This window comes from Mercenaria mercenaria, chromosome 15, assembly GCF_021730395.1.
Source record: "Mercenaria mercenaria strain notata chromosome 15, MADL_Memer_1, whole genome shotgun sequence".
In the NCBI taxonomy this organism is placed as follows: Eukaryota; Metazoa; Mollusca; class Bivalvia; order Venerida; family Veneridae; genus Mercenaria; species Mercenaria mercenaria.
Window position 1 is genome coordinate 9,795,156 of NC_069375.1, and position 22,152 is coordinate 9,817,307.

The window sequence follows — 22,152 nt, forward strand, 5'->3', positions numbered from 1 at the left end:
GACGTTACCTATACTATAAATGACGTGGACGTCAAAATTTATTACACTAGTGTACTATCATTTTTATTTAATGGCTTTATTACACTCCCGCGGCGTCAAACATGTGATAAAATGCTCTATTAAATGAAAACCGAGTCTGATGTCCTATGCTTTTTCTGCTCTTATATGTCTTAGAAACTAATGTTCTTCAAGCTCACAGAGTATAAAAAAATCTTAACTATAGAAAAAAATGATCCAACATCCTTAAATGATTCTAGATGTTATGTATTATTGAATGTCAAACAACATCAGACCGTCAACATATCAGCCAAGAGAGTTCACAGGCGTGTCCCAACACAGATCCTAATGAATGTCAATCTAAAGGAAGTGAAATGAACAGACCTAGGCTATTTATTTTTTTTCCATTTAGGATAAGGTGGTGGAACATCTTTGTGCCAATGCTATATTTATTATTATTCCGTCGACGTTTATCACCACATCTGGCAGAGTATGTAGACACATGCTGCAGCTGAAGTTCATTCCTCATGTTTATACGATGATCATCTTGCAGCAACAGAATTTGATTGCAGTTACTGTAGGCTTTGATCTGAAGTGATGTCGTTTCAAACGCGACAATTATTGTTTTCTCGGTGCCTACAAGTAGGACCAACGCTAAAGTTAAGAAGTTTTACTGATCGTTAAGAGTAGAACTTGGGAAGCTGAAACCTCAAACTTGAAGATAATTATTCGTTTCGTTATATGTTGTTATCTAATTATCTTTTATCATCTCATCAATAATTTATCATCCTCACCACTAAAACCACGGTCGAGACAAGGAAAACAGTAAATCCTTGATCATGTTTAATAAATCTATAATATGTTCGCAGAAACAAGCAATTTGAATACTTCTAACAAAATAACAAAACAACATATGTCTGTAACACGATTAACAATGTTAGACAAAAATGCAAAATCAGTCAAATTATCAGTTTGCTTAACGAGTTCGAGATATCAAGAAGCAACTGTTGATAAGGATAAAATATACGTATAAGCTACAAATTAGCAAATAGATAATTATGTTGTCTGCTATCATTCTGGTTAAAAAGAAACATTTCATCTGCCGACGTTCAAGTTCATTATCTTTCCCATCATAATTTCTTCAGAAATTCATGTTATATGTAATGTTTGCAGAATAATTTACCTTTCCTTATTTCCGTTCTCTATTTCTCTTATGTTAAGACATATTTTGTAGTGTAAAAAACAAGGACATATATTAAACAGGGAATGCCATGTTCCATACACGATTATGTATTGTACATGATTTGTTACAGCTTTCTTAAAGGGGTTTGAAACAGGATCAAACATTTAAGGCACATATTCGAAGTGTCACCTTCTATGACCTGTTTATCTGTTGTTCTTACTGGTCACCGTTTTCTCTCACTTTCATTTCATATTTTTGGAGGGAAACAGAATGATGCCGAGATGCGAAGGTACAATGCAATTCTTTTCTGTAAAATTTCTATTTTTATCAAATCCGATTTGGTCCCATTTGTTCTAAACAATGATATCAATATGTTTTGACATTCTGTCTTGCTTTAACATATTTTTTCTTGAAAGCAAATGTTGCTTTAATATTGATTCATATTGGTTTTCATTATCTAAAGTAAATGAAACCACAACGTATCTATGTTTAATGTCAAATTTACAAAAAGAACTACAAAGTAACAAAGATTAATTTTGAGAACATCTCCAGTTCAAAGCACTATCTTTGCAATTGTTCTTGAATGATATTTAGAATAGGAAGTGTTTAACACATTTTTATGGTATTCAAAACTACATTATATATAAAAGCACGTTACATTTCTTTTCATATGTACATCGTTTGACCACGAAACAATAGATAATGCTAATCAAATATAAAATATATTCAATGCCCTTTCAAAATTCATTATATGATGGAAATAAATAAATAACTAATAAATAAACATATCTTCATTTCAATTTTATGGCTATTTATTTAGTTAACTTTCATTGTACTTTTCGTTAAAATCATCGGTTCAAATTACATTTAATACATTACATACAAAACAAATGATAGCTTCTTAATTCTTACTAATATTGATATCATTTTGTTATAAAAGGATTTGGAAATTAGTTTCATACACTTTCACAAACAAATACATGAAAGCAGCACAGATTGTCAAACACAGTTATATGAAAGCAAAACCGACTTTCGACAGACACACAGTTTTTCGAAATGATATAAAAGCAAAACAAACTTTCAAAGTCAATACTGTTAAGCAACACATATTTTCAGCTTCAATAATATGAAAGCAAAACAGACGTTAAAATAATTATTTGAAAGCACCACAAACATTCAAAAACTATAATATAAAAGCAAAAAAGACTTTTAAAAAAATCAAATGAAACAAGATATGTTGTCAAATATTTCATATTTCTAACATACACTGCAGGAGGTGAATATAACTTTACGATTTTTGTTTCGCATGATGCGCTTACGTATTAGCATGTTTCTTATCTTAAAGAAGTTAATTTGAATTTCCCAACAGTTTGTTGTCCCTTACATTATTCTGGTGTACCCTTTGGGTCGGAAGTGTGCTTTGCGTGCCCGCACATTTCAAAATATACGTGCACGTATAAAAATATGCGAGCACGCGTAAATATATACGTCTACCTGTATACTTTTATACATGCACGCGTAAATATGTAAGTGCACGCTTATATGTACGTGCTCTTGTTATTACATGTGCATGTATAATTTTCCGCGTTCTCGTCCATATATGCTTGCACGCGTATATATACGAGCACCCAGAATTACGCGTGCACGCGTAAAATTTTACGTCCATGCATATATTTACTTGTAAATAAAAAGGTACATGCGTATATATACGAACATCCAGAATAACGCATTCGCGCGTAGAATTATACGTCTACGTATATATTTACGCGTTAATGCGTAAATATATAGGTGCACGCGTATCTTTTGTCGGGAATTTATAGTACAAATGTATAATGATTCACGTTAACGCTATGTATAATTTGAAGCCATTTTTCTATGTGACGTCTGCGACGTCATATCCGTGTTTTTTGTTTATAATCAATGTTTGAATAGAGATATAATCAAAACGTCGTAGTTGTTATATCTATCACAGAAAACCCGCATAAATCTCCACATTTTTGGTGCCGTTGACAAAAACATAATGAAGCTTGACAAATTGCGTACAACTGGAGACGGTGAGCGTAAATGCATAGAAAATCAACTGGAGAAGATTAAACATTCGAAGGAAAACGCAACACAATTCTTAACTCCATCATGAAGAAATTAGAGACGCTAGAGTCGCTGAATGACAAGATATTGGAGCAGACTGAAATTGCTGATATCGAGGAAGAAATAGTAAGCAGTCAGGGATATACAGTGACAGTTGAAATCAAGATTCGAGAATTACGTGCTTACAGTGAAACTCGTGAGGGGAAGACTACTGATCTTGAGAAACACCCTGACGGAGATCTGACAAGCCTGTGGAGAATGCTTCGAGTATCCAGCAAAGACTATAAGAATCGTATTTGTCAACATTCTGCCGGCAGGAATGGACTAAGGTCAGTTCATTTTCTGCACATTCGTCCAATTTTCACAGACCTCGAAATTATCATTACCGACGTTCGATGGTAAGCTTTTACACTTGCAAACATTCTGGGACTCATTTAACTCTACAGTGCATACAAACCAGAGTCTTACCGATGTACAAAAATTTAATTACCTCAAGTGCCAGCTAGAAGGAGATGCCGCAAGTACAATAGAGGGATTCGCACTCATCAACGCTAATTATGCAAAGGCAATAGACTTGCTCCAGGAACGTTTTGGTCAGGTGCATAAGATTACTCATTCGTATATGCAAGCCTTACTACAACTTCCTGCACCCACTAACACACTCCAAAGTTTACGAAGTTATTATGACAAACTTGAAAATTACATCCGGGGTCTTGAATCATTTGGTGAATGTCAGAAAAGTTATGGAACACTGTTTGTACCTGTGATATTTGACAAATTGCCTACCGAAATGCGAAAGAATCTTACTAGAGAGTACAAGGGGAAGACAATTCAACTGCAAGAATTACGCAAAGCGATCGCCGAGGAACTCACCATTATGGAAGCCGGCCAGATCACCGACGTTACTGACTATGAAAGACCGGCGATTTTCACTTTTAACGGATTCCGGTTTTGTGTGAGTGAGTTGGGTTTTACGGCGAATCGACACAAAATGGTCATATATCGCCGAGGGTTGGTTCTGGTACCCGAAATAATCGACAGTCAAGACGACAAGGCAACGCACTACCCCAGGTAGGACAAGGCAGGAAAGCTATTGCAAAGGTGTGTGTTTTCTGTTCTAGCCAGTCCCACATGTCCACCAACTGTAACGTAATCAAAGACTATGAATCTATAAAGGCTGTTGTGAAGACCAAACGCCTATGCTTCAATTGTTGCAAATCCAGTAACAGATACAGAAATTGTCACCAAAAACTCCACACGAGTATATGTAAAACTCCTCCCAGTGATAACAATTCCGGCCAAAGTACAGAAAACGCACATTATACAGAAAACACTGCAGCTCTATAAACCTATAATGATTCCAGTTCTACATCAGTACTGAATTCTTTATCTGTGCAGCATTCCTCACGTGTACTGTACTGTTGAAGACAGCGATAGCTTCAGTCACTTCAGGTAACCAGACGGTAGATACGAATATTTTGTTTGATGAAGGTTCGCAAAGATCATTCATTATGTACAGCTTAGCAGAGAAATTAGACATTACCCCTACTGGAACAGACATTATTTATCTAGCCTCATTTGGAAGTCAGAGCAACCAAGTACATCACTTAGAAACAGCCACCGTTTCCATAGTAACCACATCCGGAAGTAAAGTTCCTGTGAATGAACTCATAGTCCCGACGATAGCAGTTCCCTTACAAAACTATAGTCACAATGTTACACAGTTACCTTACCTCAGAGGCCTTAGATTGGCGCATTTGGTAACTGGTGACATTACCTTTGAAGTTGAACTCTTGATCGGCGCAGATTTCTACTGGAAAATCGTAGAAGATAAAGTTATTCGAGATTCAGGTCCCTCAGCAGTTAAATCGAAAATTGAATATCTGCTTTCCGGCCCGGTCCGAGCACCAGCAGCAGGAAATCATGTGACAGATTTTACCCTGAACGTCATAACTTCCTTATCGCAAGACAACGACCTTGAAAGATTTTGAAATCTAGAAAGCATGGGTATCCAATCCAGTGAAGTTGAACCAGAAGAGAAAAGCTATATGAAAGAGTACCAAGAACAATCAATCACGTATGCCGGTGAAAGGTAAGTTACCTTGGAAACCAGATCATCCAGAGCTACGACAAACTATGAAACAGTTTTACGTCGAACTCAGAATTTAGTGCACAGGTTACGCCAGGAACCAGCATCTCTGGAACAGTATGGAAAAATTATTAAAGAGCAAGAACGCAGCGGATTCATAGAAGAGGTACACGAGCAACAGTTACCAAGCAACCCAAAACAAATTAATCCAAAAAATACAAACAGTTACTATCAGACAATAGAATCCATCACATTCCTCACCATTCAGTGAAAAAAGGACTCGTCTCCTACACCGATACGCATCGTGTTCGATTGTAGCTGTCGCATGTCGCGTTATCATCCGAGTCTCAAAGAATGTCTCTTGGCAACGCCACCGGAAGTGAATGACTTAACAGCCATATTGGTCCGATTCCGACTCAGGAAATTTGCAGTTGTAACAGACACAGAAAAAGCCTTTCTTCATATTGGCCTTCATGAGAATGACCGTGATATTACAAAATTCATGTGGCTATCCGACCCAAGTGATCCAGATAGTTCGCTGAAAACCTATCGTTTCAAATCGGTTCTCTTTGGTGCAGTGTGTTCACCATTTATACTGAATGCCACACTCTTGAAACACATAGAAATCAATGGGTCAGCAACAGTTTGAGAAACGATTTGTACGTAGACAACTTTCCATCAAGTTTTGAACAAGAATCAGACATTTTTAGATATTTCCGTGAATCAAGAGAGACGATGTAACAAGCGGGATTCACACTCAGGTCATAGACTTCGAACAGTCAGAAACTACGACAAGAAGCTATGCATCTAAACATACTCGATCAAGACAAGGTTACGAAATTACTTGGTATGAGATGGAAACCAGACGCAGGTATTCTAACGTATCCAGAGAAACCAATAGACAAAACCCCGATTATGCTTACAAAACGCTTAATTTTGAAAATACATCCCGAATCTACGACTCACTTGGTCTGCTTAGCCCTGTGACGGTCAAGGCAAAGATATTTCTGCAAGAGATACGGAAATATGACTGGGATACACCACTTCCCACAGAATTACAACAGAAGTGGATTACCATAACATCAGATTTAGATAGCGCAACACAAATACAGATTCCTAGATGGTTTTTCACTTGTGCAGACGACAAAAGCATAGTTGCAGACGACACTTACCGTCTACATATCTTCGTAGACTCTAGCACCAAGACATACGGTATTACAGCATACATATGTAAAGGAAACCAATCAATGCTGATAGCGGCGAAGAACCGAGTTGCTCCGCTTAAACAACTTACCTTGCCCAAACTCGAACTGATGGCAGCTGTTACAGGAGCACCAATGTCACAACATCTTCGTCAAGCTTTGGGCTTTGGAAAGTATACAGCAGAAGTCATATTACTGGTCCGACAGCCAGATTGTCTTACATTGGCTCGAATCTAAAGAAGCTACCAACAGATTTGTTAGTGCACGTGAAACGGAGATCAACAAATTAACCGGAACTGCAACATGGCGATATTATCCCACGCATGAGAATCAAACAGATCATCTAACCAGAGGCATACCGGCTACAAAATTTCAAGAAATTATGCTGTGGTTTACAGGACCTACATGGATCACCAATGAAGACCAGTGGCCTATCTGGAAACAAGACACGAAGGTTTTAACAATGATGGCAGAAACCATGGCAATGACAAACCCTGTCAAAGATAAACAAAGTATCCATACAGTGGCGAATGTTCAAGCAGCCATAGACATTCAGAGATACGGGTTCGAATCCAGCAGGAGCTACTCCAGAGATTCTGGTCGAGATGGAGAAACGATTATTTGACGTCACTACGAGAACGACATGTATACGCAAACCGGCAGCAATCAGCAGATGATACGAGCAGGCGATGTTGTGCAGGTGCATGATGACGTTCCCAGAGTACGGTGGAAACTCGCAGTTGTTAAGGAACTTATTCCTGGTGGAAATGGGCGTGTGCGAGCTGCGAAGATCCGTACCAGTTATGGGCCTACTACCAGACAAATAGTAAAATTTTACCCACTCGAGATTAATGAGAGACAATCAATAGACACTTCATCGTGCATTCAAACATATTTAAAGACTAATATTTCACAATGAGATAATTCTGAAATAAAGACTTTTTCGTGTGACAATCTGCGAAATTTAGAGACTAGTCAGTGATTTTCATTAGTGATATTATTCATGGACGGGAAATAAGTAGATTTTAACATGAAATTTCAGTCAATTTGATCTGTGCTAAACAAGCATATCAGAAATGGAATGCAAAGACACTTTAATGTTATTTGAAGAAATTTCTCAATGTTTTGATATTCAAGTAATTAACATTACTATTAACTGCGTTTTTTGAAATAATTTAATCATTACATTTCATAGTAAGTATTCATTTTAAGGCCCCCAGTGTCGGAAATTTATAGTACAATGATTCACGTTAACGCTATGTATACTTTGACGCCATTTTCTACGTAACGTCTGCGACGTCATATCCGTATGTTTTGTTTATGATCAGAGTTTGAATAGAGATATAATCAGAAAGTCGTAGTTGTTATATCTATCATCAATAATGAGATATTATTGTAATAAAACTTGATTTATTAAAAAAAATACTATTGTATCTTATCACTTTGTTTGTTTAGCCCTAATTTAATCAGGCTTTCTATAAAGGTGAGAACTGGACCCGTATTCATAAAGCATCTTAAGTATAAGTATAAGTTATTGATTATTTACTTAAGTATTTCTTAGGTAAGAAATTTATTTTACTTAAGTATATTTGTTATTTATAAAACAACTTAAGTAATTCTTAGCTAAAAAAGATAAGACAGAGTGCTAGGTGACTTAACTTTAAGCAAACAATTGACCCTACTGAAATAGAAAAAGTGGAAACTCCACAGGTCGCTCAACACAACAAAAACGAAAATGTTGCAGGCTCGGTTTGATTGAGCCTGTTCATGGACGGTAGTTAAAATGCATGCTACCGTCCACGCCCGTCACTTTTACGTATCTTAATTTTAAGCTGTTTTATGAATAAGATTTAAGTTTTTGACTTAGACTTATGCTGAAATCACCACAAACTTGAGTAAAATCTTCAACTTAAGTCAAGACTTATACTTAAGATGTTTTATGAATATGGGCCCTGGTTTGCTATAAAGGTGAGAAATATCACATGCACTCTATATACAGTAGCTATACAGTAGCTTATTATGATGAACAGAAGCTAGTCTATCAATGGTCCAGTCTTGTATATTGGCCCTTACCGCCAATACGCAGACTGTATCATCCCCACAGGCGACATAGCTCGCATATCAGAATCAGTGTCTTTAAGTGCGACTAGAATGTGTGTGCACGTGTAAATTTATACGTCCACGTGTATATTTTAATACCTGCACGTGTAAATATGTAGGTGCACGCATATTTGGACGTGCACGCATAAATCTATACATGCACGCGTAATTACAAGTGCACGTATATATACACGCGCACGTACATATAAGCGTTCAGTTACATATAAACGCGTGCACGTATCAAAATTGACAGGTAGACATATATATTTACCCGTGCACGCATATTGTCATACGTGCACGTATAATTTAAAATGTGCACGCACGCAAAGCACACTTTCGACCCAAATGGTACACCATATATTATCGTGTAGAACTGAAAACGTTGACATCTTGATAATAAATTAAACATAAACACTATACACAATTACAAGAGGGTCATGATGACCCTGGATCGCTCACCTAAGTAATATGAGCTACATGTTTCAAATGTCAAACTGATGCTAAAATATTAAGAAAGTAGGCCAGTAGGTCACATTCATGGTCACCGAAAGTAAGTTTTAAGATCGGTGTGCAAAACTGTACATGACATCCAAATTTCGAGGCTGTACCTTAAAAAAAAACAGTCTAGGAAATATGATCTGATAATTTTTGAAGTACATTTTTGTACTTTTTTCCTGTATAACTCATAAAAACCTGACCGTCGGGGCGGGGCCTCTTTTCATTTAAAGCGCATAATTTGAACAATCTTGTTAGAGAGCCACTAGGCAATGCTGCATACCAAATATCAAAGACCTAGGTCTTTAAGTTTCAGACAAGGCTTTTAAAAATGTTTCCTATATAAGTCTATGTAAAACTTGTGACCCCCCAGGGCAGGGCCTCTTTTCACCCCAGGGGCATAATTTGAACAATCTTAGTAGAAGACCACCAGGCAATGCAACATACCAAATATCAAAAGCCTATGCCTTGCAGTTTCAGGCAATAAGATTTTTAAATTTTATTTCCTATATAAGCCTATGTTAAACTTCGGACCCACTGGGTGGGGGCCTCTTTTCAAATCAGGGTCATAATTTGAATAATCTTGGTAGAAGACCACTAGGCAATGCAACATACCAAATTTCAAAAGCCTAGGCCTTGCAGTTTCAGACAAGAATATTTTTAAAGGTTTTCCTATATAAGTCTATGTTACACTTGGGATCCCCGGGGCAGGGCGCCCCCACCCCCCTCGCCCCCGGGTGATAATTTAAACAATCTTGGTACAGGACTACTAGACAATGCTACATAACAGATATCAAAGGCCTAGGTCATGTGGTTTCAAACAATAAGATTTTTATAAGGTTTTTTTCCTATACAAGTCTATGTAAAATCTGGGACCCCAGCAGTGATTTCGGACGTTTTCAAATTTCAAGGACATGAACTGAAAATTGAAAAATACAATTTTTATAAGTTGTATTGGTGTCTTAATTAAGTTTACTACCCTTAAATTTCACGATTTTAAGTCCAAAAAAGGTTTTGAAAAATTGTAAACCCTTCAAACAACATTCAGTTAGGAAATGTAGAGATTTATATCACTTAGTATGGAAATTAAACATATTAAATTTTCTGTTTTTCCAAATTTTGGGCATTATCGCGCTTATTTTCCCAATTCAGCGGGCATAGGCACCATTATTTTTTTCAAAACAAATCACTGCCCAGGGCGGGACATCCTTTCATTCCAGAGGCATAGTTTGAATAATTTTCATAGTGGACCATTAGATGATGTACATGCCAAATATCGAGGTTCTACACCTTGCCGTTTTGGACAAGAATTTTTTTAAGTTTTTCTTTACTGTGTGGAATTAATTATTTGAACAATTTTGAAGTTTCATCAAAACTGAACTGGTGGTTTAGGAGATGTGTTTAACGGAAAGTGTGGACGGACGCCGGAAGGTGAGCGATCACAATAGCTCACCCTGAGCCTTTGGCTCAGGTGAGCTAATAAACTCGGAGTCCAGCAGTCAAACATATCTTACATTCGGTCAGACGCGCCTGAATTAATCAATAACATTTTCTATTTCATTTAAAAAATGACGTTCAACTGCATTTAGCTGTCCATAATAAAATGGTTACTTTGTCACATCGTGCAATAATTATTTCCTGAATTGCCGTGCAATTACTGTTTCCTGGCTTGTCGTGCAATTGATGTTTCCTGGCTTTCCTGGCTTTTCGTGCAATCAGTGTTTCTTGCCTTGCAATTAGTGTCTCCTGACGTTTTTGTAATTCATGTTGGCCAATTTTTGATTGTTTTTCAAGTTTGATATTCACAATATTGACAATATTGTACAGTGCATATACTACGTACAAAAACATGAAAAAGTTGTAATACATGTAGCGATTAATGTCTTCATAAAGATGTTTTAAGTATTTCGTGTCCAGTTCAGCTTGAAAACTAAACCAACGGTAACGTTTCTGTATTTACTTGTTTTGAATTGCATGATTACATGTTCAGATAGAAAGTATGTTGTAAAACAGAAAAAGTATTTTGAAAAAAAAATAGTTTTTAATCATGGCCCATCACAATATTTGAAATTGATTCGTATATTCGTTTGTTGCGTTCAGCAAATGAAATAGAAGATTTGTTATCTACATATTCAATCCGAAAGTTTCCTTTAACTTTTGCCTTCAGACAAGTTAATAAATAAGGAACATATTCTTTACACAGTCTCATCAGTATAATTGTATTTTCCTGGATACCTGAAAACATCACGCAAATATTAATATCACATTTTCCTGCTGGATATATGTTTGTCTTTAAATATGTTTGCCAGTGTATTACGTAGTAAAATATTCTACAATTAATACCACAAAACATCTATTTCCTTTCACAGTTTTTGGAACTTCAAATCAGTTACTACTTTAACATTGGTCAAATATTTTATATTACGGAAAGCTTACATTATTTCTGCAGCATCTTGTTTACGAAATCAGTTAAAAGGTTTTTACTTGTACATTATAAGAAATGACTCTAACATATTCTATTAAACATAATGTATACCTTTCATCAAATTAGCCCTTCCTATGACTAGTTTATATATAGGCAATCCAGTATTTTACAATTTTATTTCTATTGTATGTTCTTGAAGTCCACATATATTGTAACTCAAAATAAGTAATGTTTACCTGTAGTATGTTTTATTGCTGCATCGGAGGAGTCATGCTCACATAGTACAATTGTGTAACGATCTGCAACTATCTCTGAAGCCTTGGTGCATTCTGACTGTATATCATAGCTCTGCAACTGTGATTGAAGCTCACTTATAAATGCGCTCGTTATCCTTGTTTCAACAGGACATACAATATTAACACCACTGGTGTATTCTAAAACAAAACAGCTACGTTAAAACATATTAAATATATTTTATAGTTAGTATGTATCTATTTGTATTGTTTCACCCAATAAAAAGAAAAGAACGCTTTGAAGGAATTTCACCTAAGAAACATTCCTGTGAAATTAGTGCGTAAATCGGACCAGGAGATTTTTAAAGTCTCCACTTGTGGTTGCCATGGCATCAAGAATTCTGCATGGATGACCTATATTTGAAGAATTCTAAGAGTGGTCTACCTAGGTTACATTCCTGTAAAGTTTGGTTAAAACTGGCTTGGAAGAAATGTTCTTTTAAGAAAGTGTAGACAAACGACGAACATAAAACGATACTACGAGTTCACCATAAGTACTTCTAACAAACCGACGTCCTATAAAAAGAGGGTCATTATGACCCTAGATCGCTTACCTCAGTTCTACAGCTGGGTTGAACAATTTTAGTTGAGAGTCACGTAAGGAAAATATACGTGAAATCAGTTTAAAAATGAGCCAGTGGTTTTTTTACATAAAGATTTTTCCACTATATACGTCTACGAACTACAATATAAAAAGAGGAAACACTTGACGAACTGGAATGATATGAAAAAACGTGGTGGAGGCAACCGGGTGAACATTCTGCGAAAATATTTTAAAATCGGACCAGCAGTTTAAAAGATTTAGGTCTGGTTGCCATGTTTTTGGCGAAATCAAACTAATTTGAACGATCGTTATGGTAAATCATCTAATGAACATTTCTGTAAAATTATTTTTAAATCATATCAGGTGTTAAACGAGGAGACTTTCTTTGATATTTTTCTGCTTTTAGCTCCGGTGACCGTGTTTTCCATCGAATCGGAAATATTCAAACAATATTGGTGAATGGTAAATCAAGGAACATTTGTCTCAGTTGATTTTAAAATCAAGCACAGTGACCACTATAGCCATATAAGTAAAAGCTACCCCACCACCCTGCGGCAATATTTTTTTGATAAAGAAAATTCATCTGAATGGATTTGAAAAAAGGTCACCCACTTATTGTGTGAAATTATTTTAAAATGAGGCAAACGATTACAAAGAACCAGATTTTTATAATGTTCCATATAGCCACACACAGAGCAATAGACCCGCTTCCTTGTGGCCATGTTATGCACAACATGAAAGAATTTGGAAGGTAATCTAAGCAACATTTGTGTCAAATTATTTCACAAACTGGCCAGCGTGTTTCAGGACAAAATTCAAAGTTTCCTATAAAACCATACGTAGATAACTAGCCCAAGCCCTGATGTCCTGTTTTTTCAACAAATCACAACAGCTTCAAAAATATTTTAAATGGTTAATCAAAGAACATTGCTGTAAAGTTATAATAAAATCGGACCTGCGGTTCTTCGAAGAAATTGTGGACGACGGACAGACGACGGACACTAAACGATCCTAAATGTTCACGTTCAGCTAAACACATCCCTCCAATTTTCTTTTTAGCATCTTGTGATACTTTAAGTAAGGTACTTGTAAATGTAGTGAAACCATGGCTTTTTCAAATTGTCAGAGACTATTTATTAATATTTATAATTATTCGCATCACTTTGTTTAGATTAAGGTTTTTCTGCACGTTTGATAAACCGGAAGTGATGGCGTAACGTCATTTTTCCGGAAAACGTAGGATAAAGACTGGATTTTGCGTACGGAAATGAAAATCATTTTATGGATTAATCGCAACCTGTGAGTAAATTTATTACAGTGGTTCTGTTGCTATATTTCTAAAGTCGAAATATGATATTAAAACATATCACTCGTCCTGTTTTTTCAACAAATCACAACAGCTTCAAAAATATTTTAAATGGTTAATCAAAGAACATTGCTGTAAAGTTATAATAAAATCGGACCTGCGGTTCTTCGAAGAAATTGTGGACGACGGACAGACGACGGACACTAAACGATCCTAAATGTTCACGTTCAGCTAAACACATCCCTCCAATTTTCTTTTTAGCATCTTGTGATACTTTAAGTAAGGTACTTGTAAATGTAGTGAAACCATGGCTTTTTCAAATTGTCAGAGACTATTTATTAATATTTATAATTATTCGCATCACTTTGTTTAGATTAAGGTTTTTCTGCACGTTTGATAAACCGGAAGTGATGGCGTAACGTCATTTTTCCGGAAAACGTAGGATAAAGACTGGATTTTGCGTACGGAAATGAAAATCATTTTATGGATTAATCGCAACCTGTGAGTAAATTTATTACAGTGGTTCTGTTGCTATATTTCTAAAGTCGAAATATGATATTAAAACATATCACTCGTCAAATAATTCAAAATAATGTCTTAAAATTAGCGTGAAATGCCCGGTTTACTTTAATCATGGTCAAATATCTCAAAAATAAGCACATGGACCTATACATTTTATTTCATCAAATCATAGGCCATGTCTTTATTTACAATTGTGAGAAGTTTCATCAAAATCTACATTGTAGAAAAATTTCTATACACGAAAATGTTATGAATGTTATAATTTTCCCATAGACTCCCGTTATGAAGTATCGCGTGAGGTCCCTATTTTTCAAATCAGTCTAGCAAAAAATCAAACACACGCCCCTATCTTTTTTATTTGCTGACTTTTCTAGGTATATTCTGAAGTTTTGAAAAATCAGAGTTTAATCAAATTCTACATTGTAGAAACAATTTCGGTCAAAACGTGCAGAACTACCTTAAAATATTCTCATGTAATTTTATCTGTTTTCAGAGATGAAGGATTTTTAATGCAACTGATGTCAATGTTAACTTGATAGCCACAGAGAAAAGCTCTAATTTTTAAATAACATGTCCGATGTTAACACACCACTTTCAGATATATCATGTGGATGTGTATATGTCTCACATTAAACATGGTTCAAATATAGGTACTTTCTTAGTTCCCCTCGTATATCTATGATTTTCAAACAGGATGTCTTTGACACGTATATATTTATGATTTTCAAACAGGATGTCTTTGACATGATGTCTTTGACACGTATATATTTATGATTTTCAAACAGGATGTCTTTGACACGTAAACAGTTAACCTCTACATGAATAGGGAAACTGTAATTACACATAAGCATGTATAATTTCATCATAAGCTTACCTTGTAGGGTCCCAAGGGATTGATTCTTACTTAGGTACTCCTCAATGTCTGTATTCATCTTAAATGCCATGGATTTCGCATCTCTCGCAGTTTGTTTCGCGAGATCATTTCCTTCCGATAACTCTTTCTCTCCATTCTTCACGTCAACAAAGGTCTGGGCTTTATTGTCGTCCTTAGCATGTGTGAGTTTGTGCAGTCGTACATCAATAACTTTCAGAAGGCCACCAATCTGCTTGTTGTATGCGTTTATGTTCTCTGTTAGCTCTTTGTGTTTAGACTCTAACTCGTGTAATGACTTTCTCTCCAATTCTTCGACTCTAGCGATAATACGTTTCTTAAACTCTTGTATGTTATCAATGATATCATCCCGCTGCTTATCTAAGCGTTTTATGTCATTCTCCACTTTGGATTTCAGGTTTTTCAGATCGGCCTTTACTTTTTGAAGAGAAATTTTGATATTATCCTTTTCCTGACTCTTAATCAATCCACTTGCAATATTTGGAATGTATTCTACTCCATCGCATGACCTGCAATATGTAATGGATGAATTTTGTAAAGAGTTTTGATATTTAGATTCATTCATTCGTGTAAGATGACATATAAATCTATCATTAGTTTGTTAAATGCCCTTAAAAAATTCTAATCGGCCACTTTTAACTCGCTTATACTTATTGCAGAGGATACCTTTCTCTTATGTTTTTTATAACTGATTTCGTGTTTTCGTGTTTTATGGACTTCAAAATAAGCACCCAGACTAAAATCATATTACTTCTAATAAAACAGACACTATGATTATATGCCTGTGGAATAACATTGTAGTTTGCGCTGGAATAATAAGAAAATTCCGCCTTTACATTTACAAATCAAAGGCCTGAATGGCCTGAGTCGGCTAATGATTGATGTACTGACAGTATAGTCTACCAGTTTCAGTTTGTTTTTAGTTTTTTTTCTTAAAATTTCATAACACAGCTCGATATTTACCCAAAATATTATATATCCGGATACGATTACACTTTTCTCCAGTTTGAACAATATATTTTATAAATTGTGATGATACGAAGACTTTTAGCAGCAATTGGCAGTATCTGACATTGAAGTTTACGGTTAAATTACCTCTTATTTAAATCTTTTCATAAAAAAAGTTGTTTCGTTTCGCCAGACATAGACGATCTACTTTCGATTTCAAAAACTACAAGAAAATACAATTTAATGTTTCGCCGATTTGTTTATTTCTCGAAAAATAAGAATTAAAATCATTTTTAATATCAGTAGTAACTAAACAAACCAGTAAGAGCTTCTTCTTCCGATAATTTATCCGTTTACTGACTGCAAAATTCAACCCACGCAAAGTTTATAGAAATCATACGATGCGTGTTTACGTTCAATGTGGGAGAATTAAGGCTGATCGGCTATGTTACCTAACGCTTCCAGACGATTCAGATTTTGTTTTTAAAAAAGCATTGTGTGCGTTTCTGTAATTTTATATACGTTTTTATACGCTTAGAAATTACTAGACATGCGTATTTGCATTATTTCTATACGTAATTTACGCTAATACGCATCTTATCTGGAGCCCTGCTGGAACTATTTTTTGTCTTTCGCTGGATGATACCCAAGCTTTGTAAGCCTGCGCAATTCTTAAAATGCACATTTATGCTTAATGAGATACATTCGAGAATTGCACAATTACAAGTCATAAATATGACAGATTACATCGTATATTGGTCATAGCAAAGGGAATTGACACAACTTAACTTCATTCATGCAGTGAACTGTTTGAAGTTTGAGAACTCTAATGGAACTACATCCCTTCACTGTGTTATTTGGTCCATTTAGAAAATCGTTGGATAGCAAGGACTCGTCAAAAGGCTTTCAGCCTTTAGCCGACTCAAAAAACCATAACATTTCATTAAAGTATCACTGGTACATTTCACTGAAGAGTGGTTAAATGCAAAATAAATCATATTATTGCCCTTTAATATGAAACACCTTTTAAATTCAAGTTAATTAACAACATTTAATAATTGTCTATTAAAACAGAATATTCGTTAAAAGAATATTGTAAATTAATTATTAAACCATTTGATATTTGAAAAAATACATCTATTGTTGATGGAATGTTCAATGTGAAAACAATGCATTAGCACATTAACCATCTGAACGCTACATAAAGGACACGTGAATTATCTGTCCTTTCTTAGCTTATCTATGTTGCAAAGGCCTGCAAGGTTTTGAAAACGTTTTGATATTATTCTTTAATGCGAGGTGCCGGTTTGAATTTTGCACAGAAGATTTGTGTGCCGTTATTTCTGAAAGAACGTAATGTTAAACAGTGATTCTTAAAAATACATCATAATTAAAAGAAATCGTGCATTTATTTCTTGGCATATATTCATGTAATGTGTTTTGTGCTACCTTGGAAAATTTACAGTTCATTTTTACTGGTGATAAATACTAAATCCGTTAAACGCGAAAAATATATTCAGTCTTAAAGGGAAATATTGTATTTTAAGAAACACGGAATAGTCCATTTACGTGTGACGAATCACAATCTGATCGTAAATTATTAAAAGCCAGACAATTTCTTACCCGCTTATCTCGTATTCACAAATACTGATTATTTCTTTCCTCACTTAAACTAGCTAACACTACATAAAGGACATACTTTGTTCAGTGATATCAAACTTTCATGAAACGCACCGACGTACGTGTTAAGATCTGAATCAAAGTCTAATTTAATTACGTCTTCGTTTTTCAAACTTTCAAGGAAAAAAACGGCTTAAATAGGGAAACTACACTTTGATGATATTCTCACAAAATTCTCGCACTTGTAAATCTATCGATTTTCTAGCATTTCAATCAAAACTTTCATGCATATCTTGTAATAATATAAAAACAGAGCTGCTTTTCACTGACCAGCAATTTTTGTTCACAGTTATAATGCAACATTTAGAATTGTTCTCATTTTCATCAACTAATTTACGGGAAGCAACTTATAAAGACCATGACTAATGTGTTCGGATCTTTTCTTTTTCTAGATTTAAGTTAACAGTGTAAGATGAATAATTACCTGTGTTTCACAGCGATACAAACGGTACAGCACACATGATTATGGTGTCCGCAAAACATTTTCACCACCTCCCCATGGTGTTCCTCGCATACATCTGTTGGCAAATCGTTGGAATTTTGTTTCGCCGATTTTCCGAATTCTTGTCCGAATGTATCCGAAGTTTTGTCACTGACACTGTGATTCTTTGTAAACTTGTTGTGAACATCAACACATCTTTGGCAATAAAACGCCTGACATATGCTGCAATGATACCATGCCTCCGAGTTTTTGCCATCTTCCGAACATGGAGAGCATGAAAATTCATGTAACGCATCAGATGCATCAATTTGTGATCTACCAAACATTTTACTGGTAGCCATTCCATTCATGGAAATAACCTAAACTGCACTGTTCACCATACTAAGAAAATGAAACTAGAACTTTTTTTTCAATGTAAAATACTACTAAAACGAAAGTTGTAATATATTAATACAGTAAATGAAATATGTATAAAATGAATAATCTTGATACTAGGGTTTGAGAAAGTGTATATCTACATTTCAATTGAACAAAGATTAGATCTATTACTTTTTGCGATTGATTTTAAACTTGAAAAGGGGAGGTCACTGCGTAAGCGATTGTTTATTAACCGGATCGATTTTCGGATTATGGGTACTAAGATGCATTTACTTAATTATCATTATATTTGTAATGCTTTCCATAATAGATTTCATTATGTAAATTTAAGCATTGACTCATCAGAGGCACCTAGGCATGAATCCCTTTACTAAGGCGACACGCATAACGGGAGCGTCATCACACTGGCAGTGCTTTATCAGATCAAGTGGTGCCAACGTTTTTTTTTAACAATTTGAAAAATATAGACGAATTTATGTCTTGTACGTGCTCAATTAGATCAAGGCTGACAAAATTGCTCCTTTATTTTTTAAGAACTTTATCCCAATTTTCTGTTCATCCCGTTTTAAATTGTTAATACTCGCATGATATTTTAATTCATATTTGTCTATTGTTTCAAAATCAAATTAGTGATATGTCGACTGAATCAAATTGAACGAGAGGAATTTTGTCTTTCAGGAAGTTTAGGTCATACATTCGTCATTTACAACTGTATCATAGTTGGCAATTTTAGATTATTGGGCATTCCTTTACGAGAATGTTACAAGAATGGTGCTTCCAAAATGGCTTGAATAATCTAAATTTAGATACTAATAGAATTCATATTTTCTGGCATGGTACAGGAGGTTCAACGGTGGCTTATCCAGCTCACCATAAAGCTCTGTGGTTCGATTGTCTTTAATAACGGATTTAAGTGTTGCTGTTACTTTTACAGATATAAGCAGCAATGATATATGAAATCAGTGACTTTCTCCAAGCGCAGTGGCACAGCACATTACTGCCCTGGCAGAGGCCATTCTCACAAAAGCCTGTGTTTTTGTTATAATTTCAGAGATCTTGTAGAGGCAAAACCTTCCAGTTATCAACCAGAATGCTGATGCTACTAATCACCTTCTACGTGGTGGATGTTCAAACAACCCAAATCTAATTTTCCGGTCCCATTCCAGAAATAACTTTAATAAAAAAAAAATTGTTTCTGACTTTGTAGCTGGAGACGGTGTCCATGTGGATCCTGCAATGGGTTTGCCGCGCTAGTATTTCAGTCAGAGGAGCCCTTTTATTTGCTGAACAGTTCCTGTAACCATTTACTGTTATGTTCAAGTAAAATGTATTAATGAGGGTACATAACAATCTAATTACATTTACAGGTTACACATTTTAAAAACTTTAGTTTAGAAAGTGTGCAGTCCATCAGACATTGACAGTCGATTGGGTGTGTGATTGTGTGTGATTGAAATAAATCTGGAATTGGAAATCGGCTCGATCATCAAATTTCACGTGGGTCTAATAAGCCTTTTATCTTTATATATTTTGAACAGAGAGCTCATAAATCTAATCAGGTCTTAGAGGCTCATACTGCTTTTGTTTAAAATGCGGCCGTCACATTTTCTGTTATGAACATAAAACACATTGATTTCTTGTTAAATCCTGTTTCTGATAATTACTTTCTTTAACATTTGTCAAAGGTATTAATATTGCTGAACATACTACGACGTTTTATTGAAACTATTGTTTTAATTTCCTCCCTTTATGGCTCTAACTACTGCCGTGGATACTGACGAAAGCAAAGACCATGTAGATCTGGGAACATTTTCTTCTGCATATCCTATGTTAAGTAAATCCCTTCGTAACGAAATCCTAAGTAGGAAATTTATAAAACTTTCTGAATTATACTTTGCTGACCACTCAATGTCCGAAACAACAGCCATAAAGAAAACTCAAAACGCAACCATAAAGACCTTGTACAAGGCAGCCCTTATACAGATTAATAATATTTTGACCTGGACACATGCATTTCAAGTATATGAAGCTGTCTACACTACTAAGTACCCATCTGAGGCCCACCAATGTTCAGGTGCATGACCCTTATACAGAATTTGGCAAACCATGGGATTGTTTGGTCCAGAAAACTACACCAACTTAAGACGACATCTAACGTTCTCTGGGGTTCTATCCATACAGAGAAATATCTCCACTCTACGATCCTGAAACCTTCCTTTCATGATAACTTTCGCTCCCAAACCCAACATTCCAAGTCATTGTACTGCAGAGACGGGGCTACTGCTGGGATTACTTTGATTTTACTTGCACTTAAAAAGAATTCCTACAGTTGTTTCCTTTCATAGAATTTTTTTAAATTCACATATATGAAAATTTGTGCTGAAAACAATGAACAAATAAAAACAATGGGTCACCAGGCTTGTTTTTGTGAAAAATTGTTTTGAACACACCCACTGTTGCTGAAACTGCCAGCGATTTTTCAACATTTTCATAATTTTCTGCTTTTTTATAAATACCAACCAAAATATACATCAAGACAGCACAATAAGGTTTTTTTCTTTTTACAGATTTTATTATATATTTATTTGATATCATAGTCATATTTGTAATACTCTATCCTTACAATAATTGGTTCAAATAAAAAATAAATATTGTATCATATTCACTTTTGTGACCTTTTTTCAATGAAAAATACCCATAGTGAAGAATATCTTTTTAAATTTTGCAAAAACTCTTTCATAGAATTTTTTCCTGTTTTTCTTGTGTATAGAGAATTGTATTGTGAGCATAAAAATGGCTAAAAATGTATGGGTCACCAGGCTTAATTGTATGTTAAGACCACTAGAATACAACACCTGTTCGGACGGAAAATGGCGCGAACCTGGCCAAATTGATTACATGTATGTCTGCTAGAAGTTAAAAAAAAATGTTTAAAAATTATTAATACTTTCTATAATTGAATACTAAATAATATGAAAGGTGATATTGTTTTATCAGTACTAAGTCAATTATCTTACATTATATGAACAACACTGTTTTTGTACTAAAATGCGATGTGAAAACACAACCAAAAAAATAGCAAGATACCTGTCAGGCATGATACTTGTCAATACAACATAAACCAGTATCAACATTTGATTACTGATAAAACTTATCAAAAATGTTATTTCATTCCAGATTCCTCATATTTAAGATTGTCTGTCACATGTTTCAACAAATGTTGACTTCATTTCAGTTTTCCATAGAAAGTGTCGGCTGCGCAGAAAGATGCGCATAAAAAACTATAGGAATTCCCTTTCATGTCATTCTGAATTCTTCGTGATGTGCATTTTGCATAAAGACTCTACAACTGATAAACACCTTCTCATGTGATTTAACTGTTCATAACAGTCTTTGAGAAATTGTGTAGAAATAAGACTTTAGGCTGGTAACAAAATCGTTTATATATTTATTTGTAACACTTCATCTTATTAAATGTCATTTCCGGAAAAATTCGGTCGGCCGAGGGTTGAACACGCGAGCCATTAACCTTTATTGCTTGTTCAAAAAATTATTTCATTATTTGGTC

General features: G+C 35.0%; 1 protein-coding gene across 1 annotated transcript; it reads right to left on the reverse strand.

Moving 5' to 3' along the window:
* Positions 1 to 3,299: 3,299 nt before the first annotated feature.
* On the reverse strand, positions 3,300 to 18,640 carry LOC123546347 (uncharacterized). The gene is made up of 4 exons (XM_045332553.2): positions 18,189 to 18,640; positions 15,119 to 15,645; positions 11,816 to 12,013; positions 3,300 to 11,389 (listed from the first exon to the last, which is right to left on the reverse strand). Exons 1-4 carry the CDS (start codon positions 18,554 to 18,556, stop codon positions 11,196 to 11,198), a joined length of 1,287 nt encoding a protein of 428 aa, XP_045188488.2. The 5' UTR covers positions 18,557 to 18,640; the 3' UTR covers positions 3,300 to 11,195.
* Between the last annotated feature and the right edge of the window lie 3,512 nt (positions 18,641 to 22,152).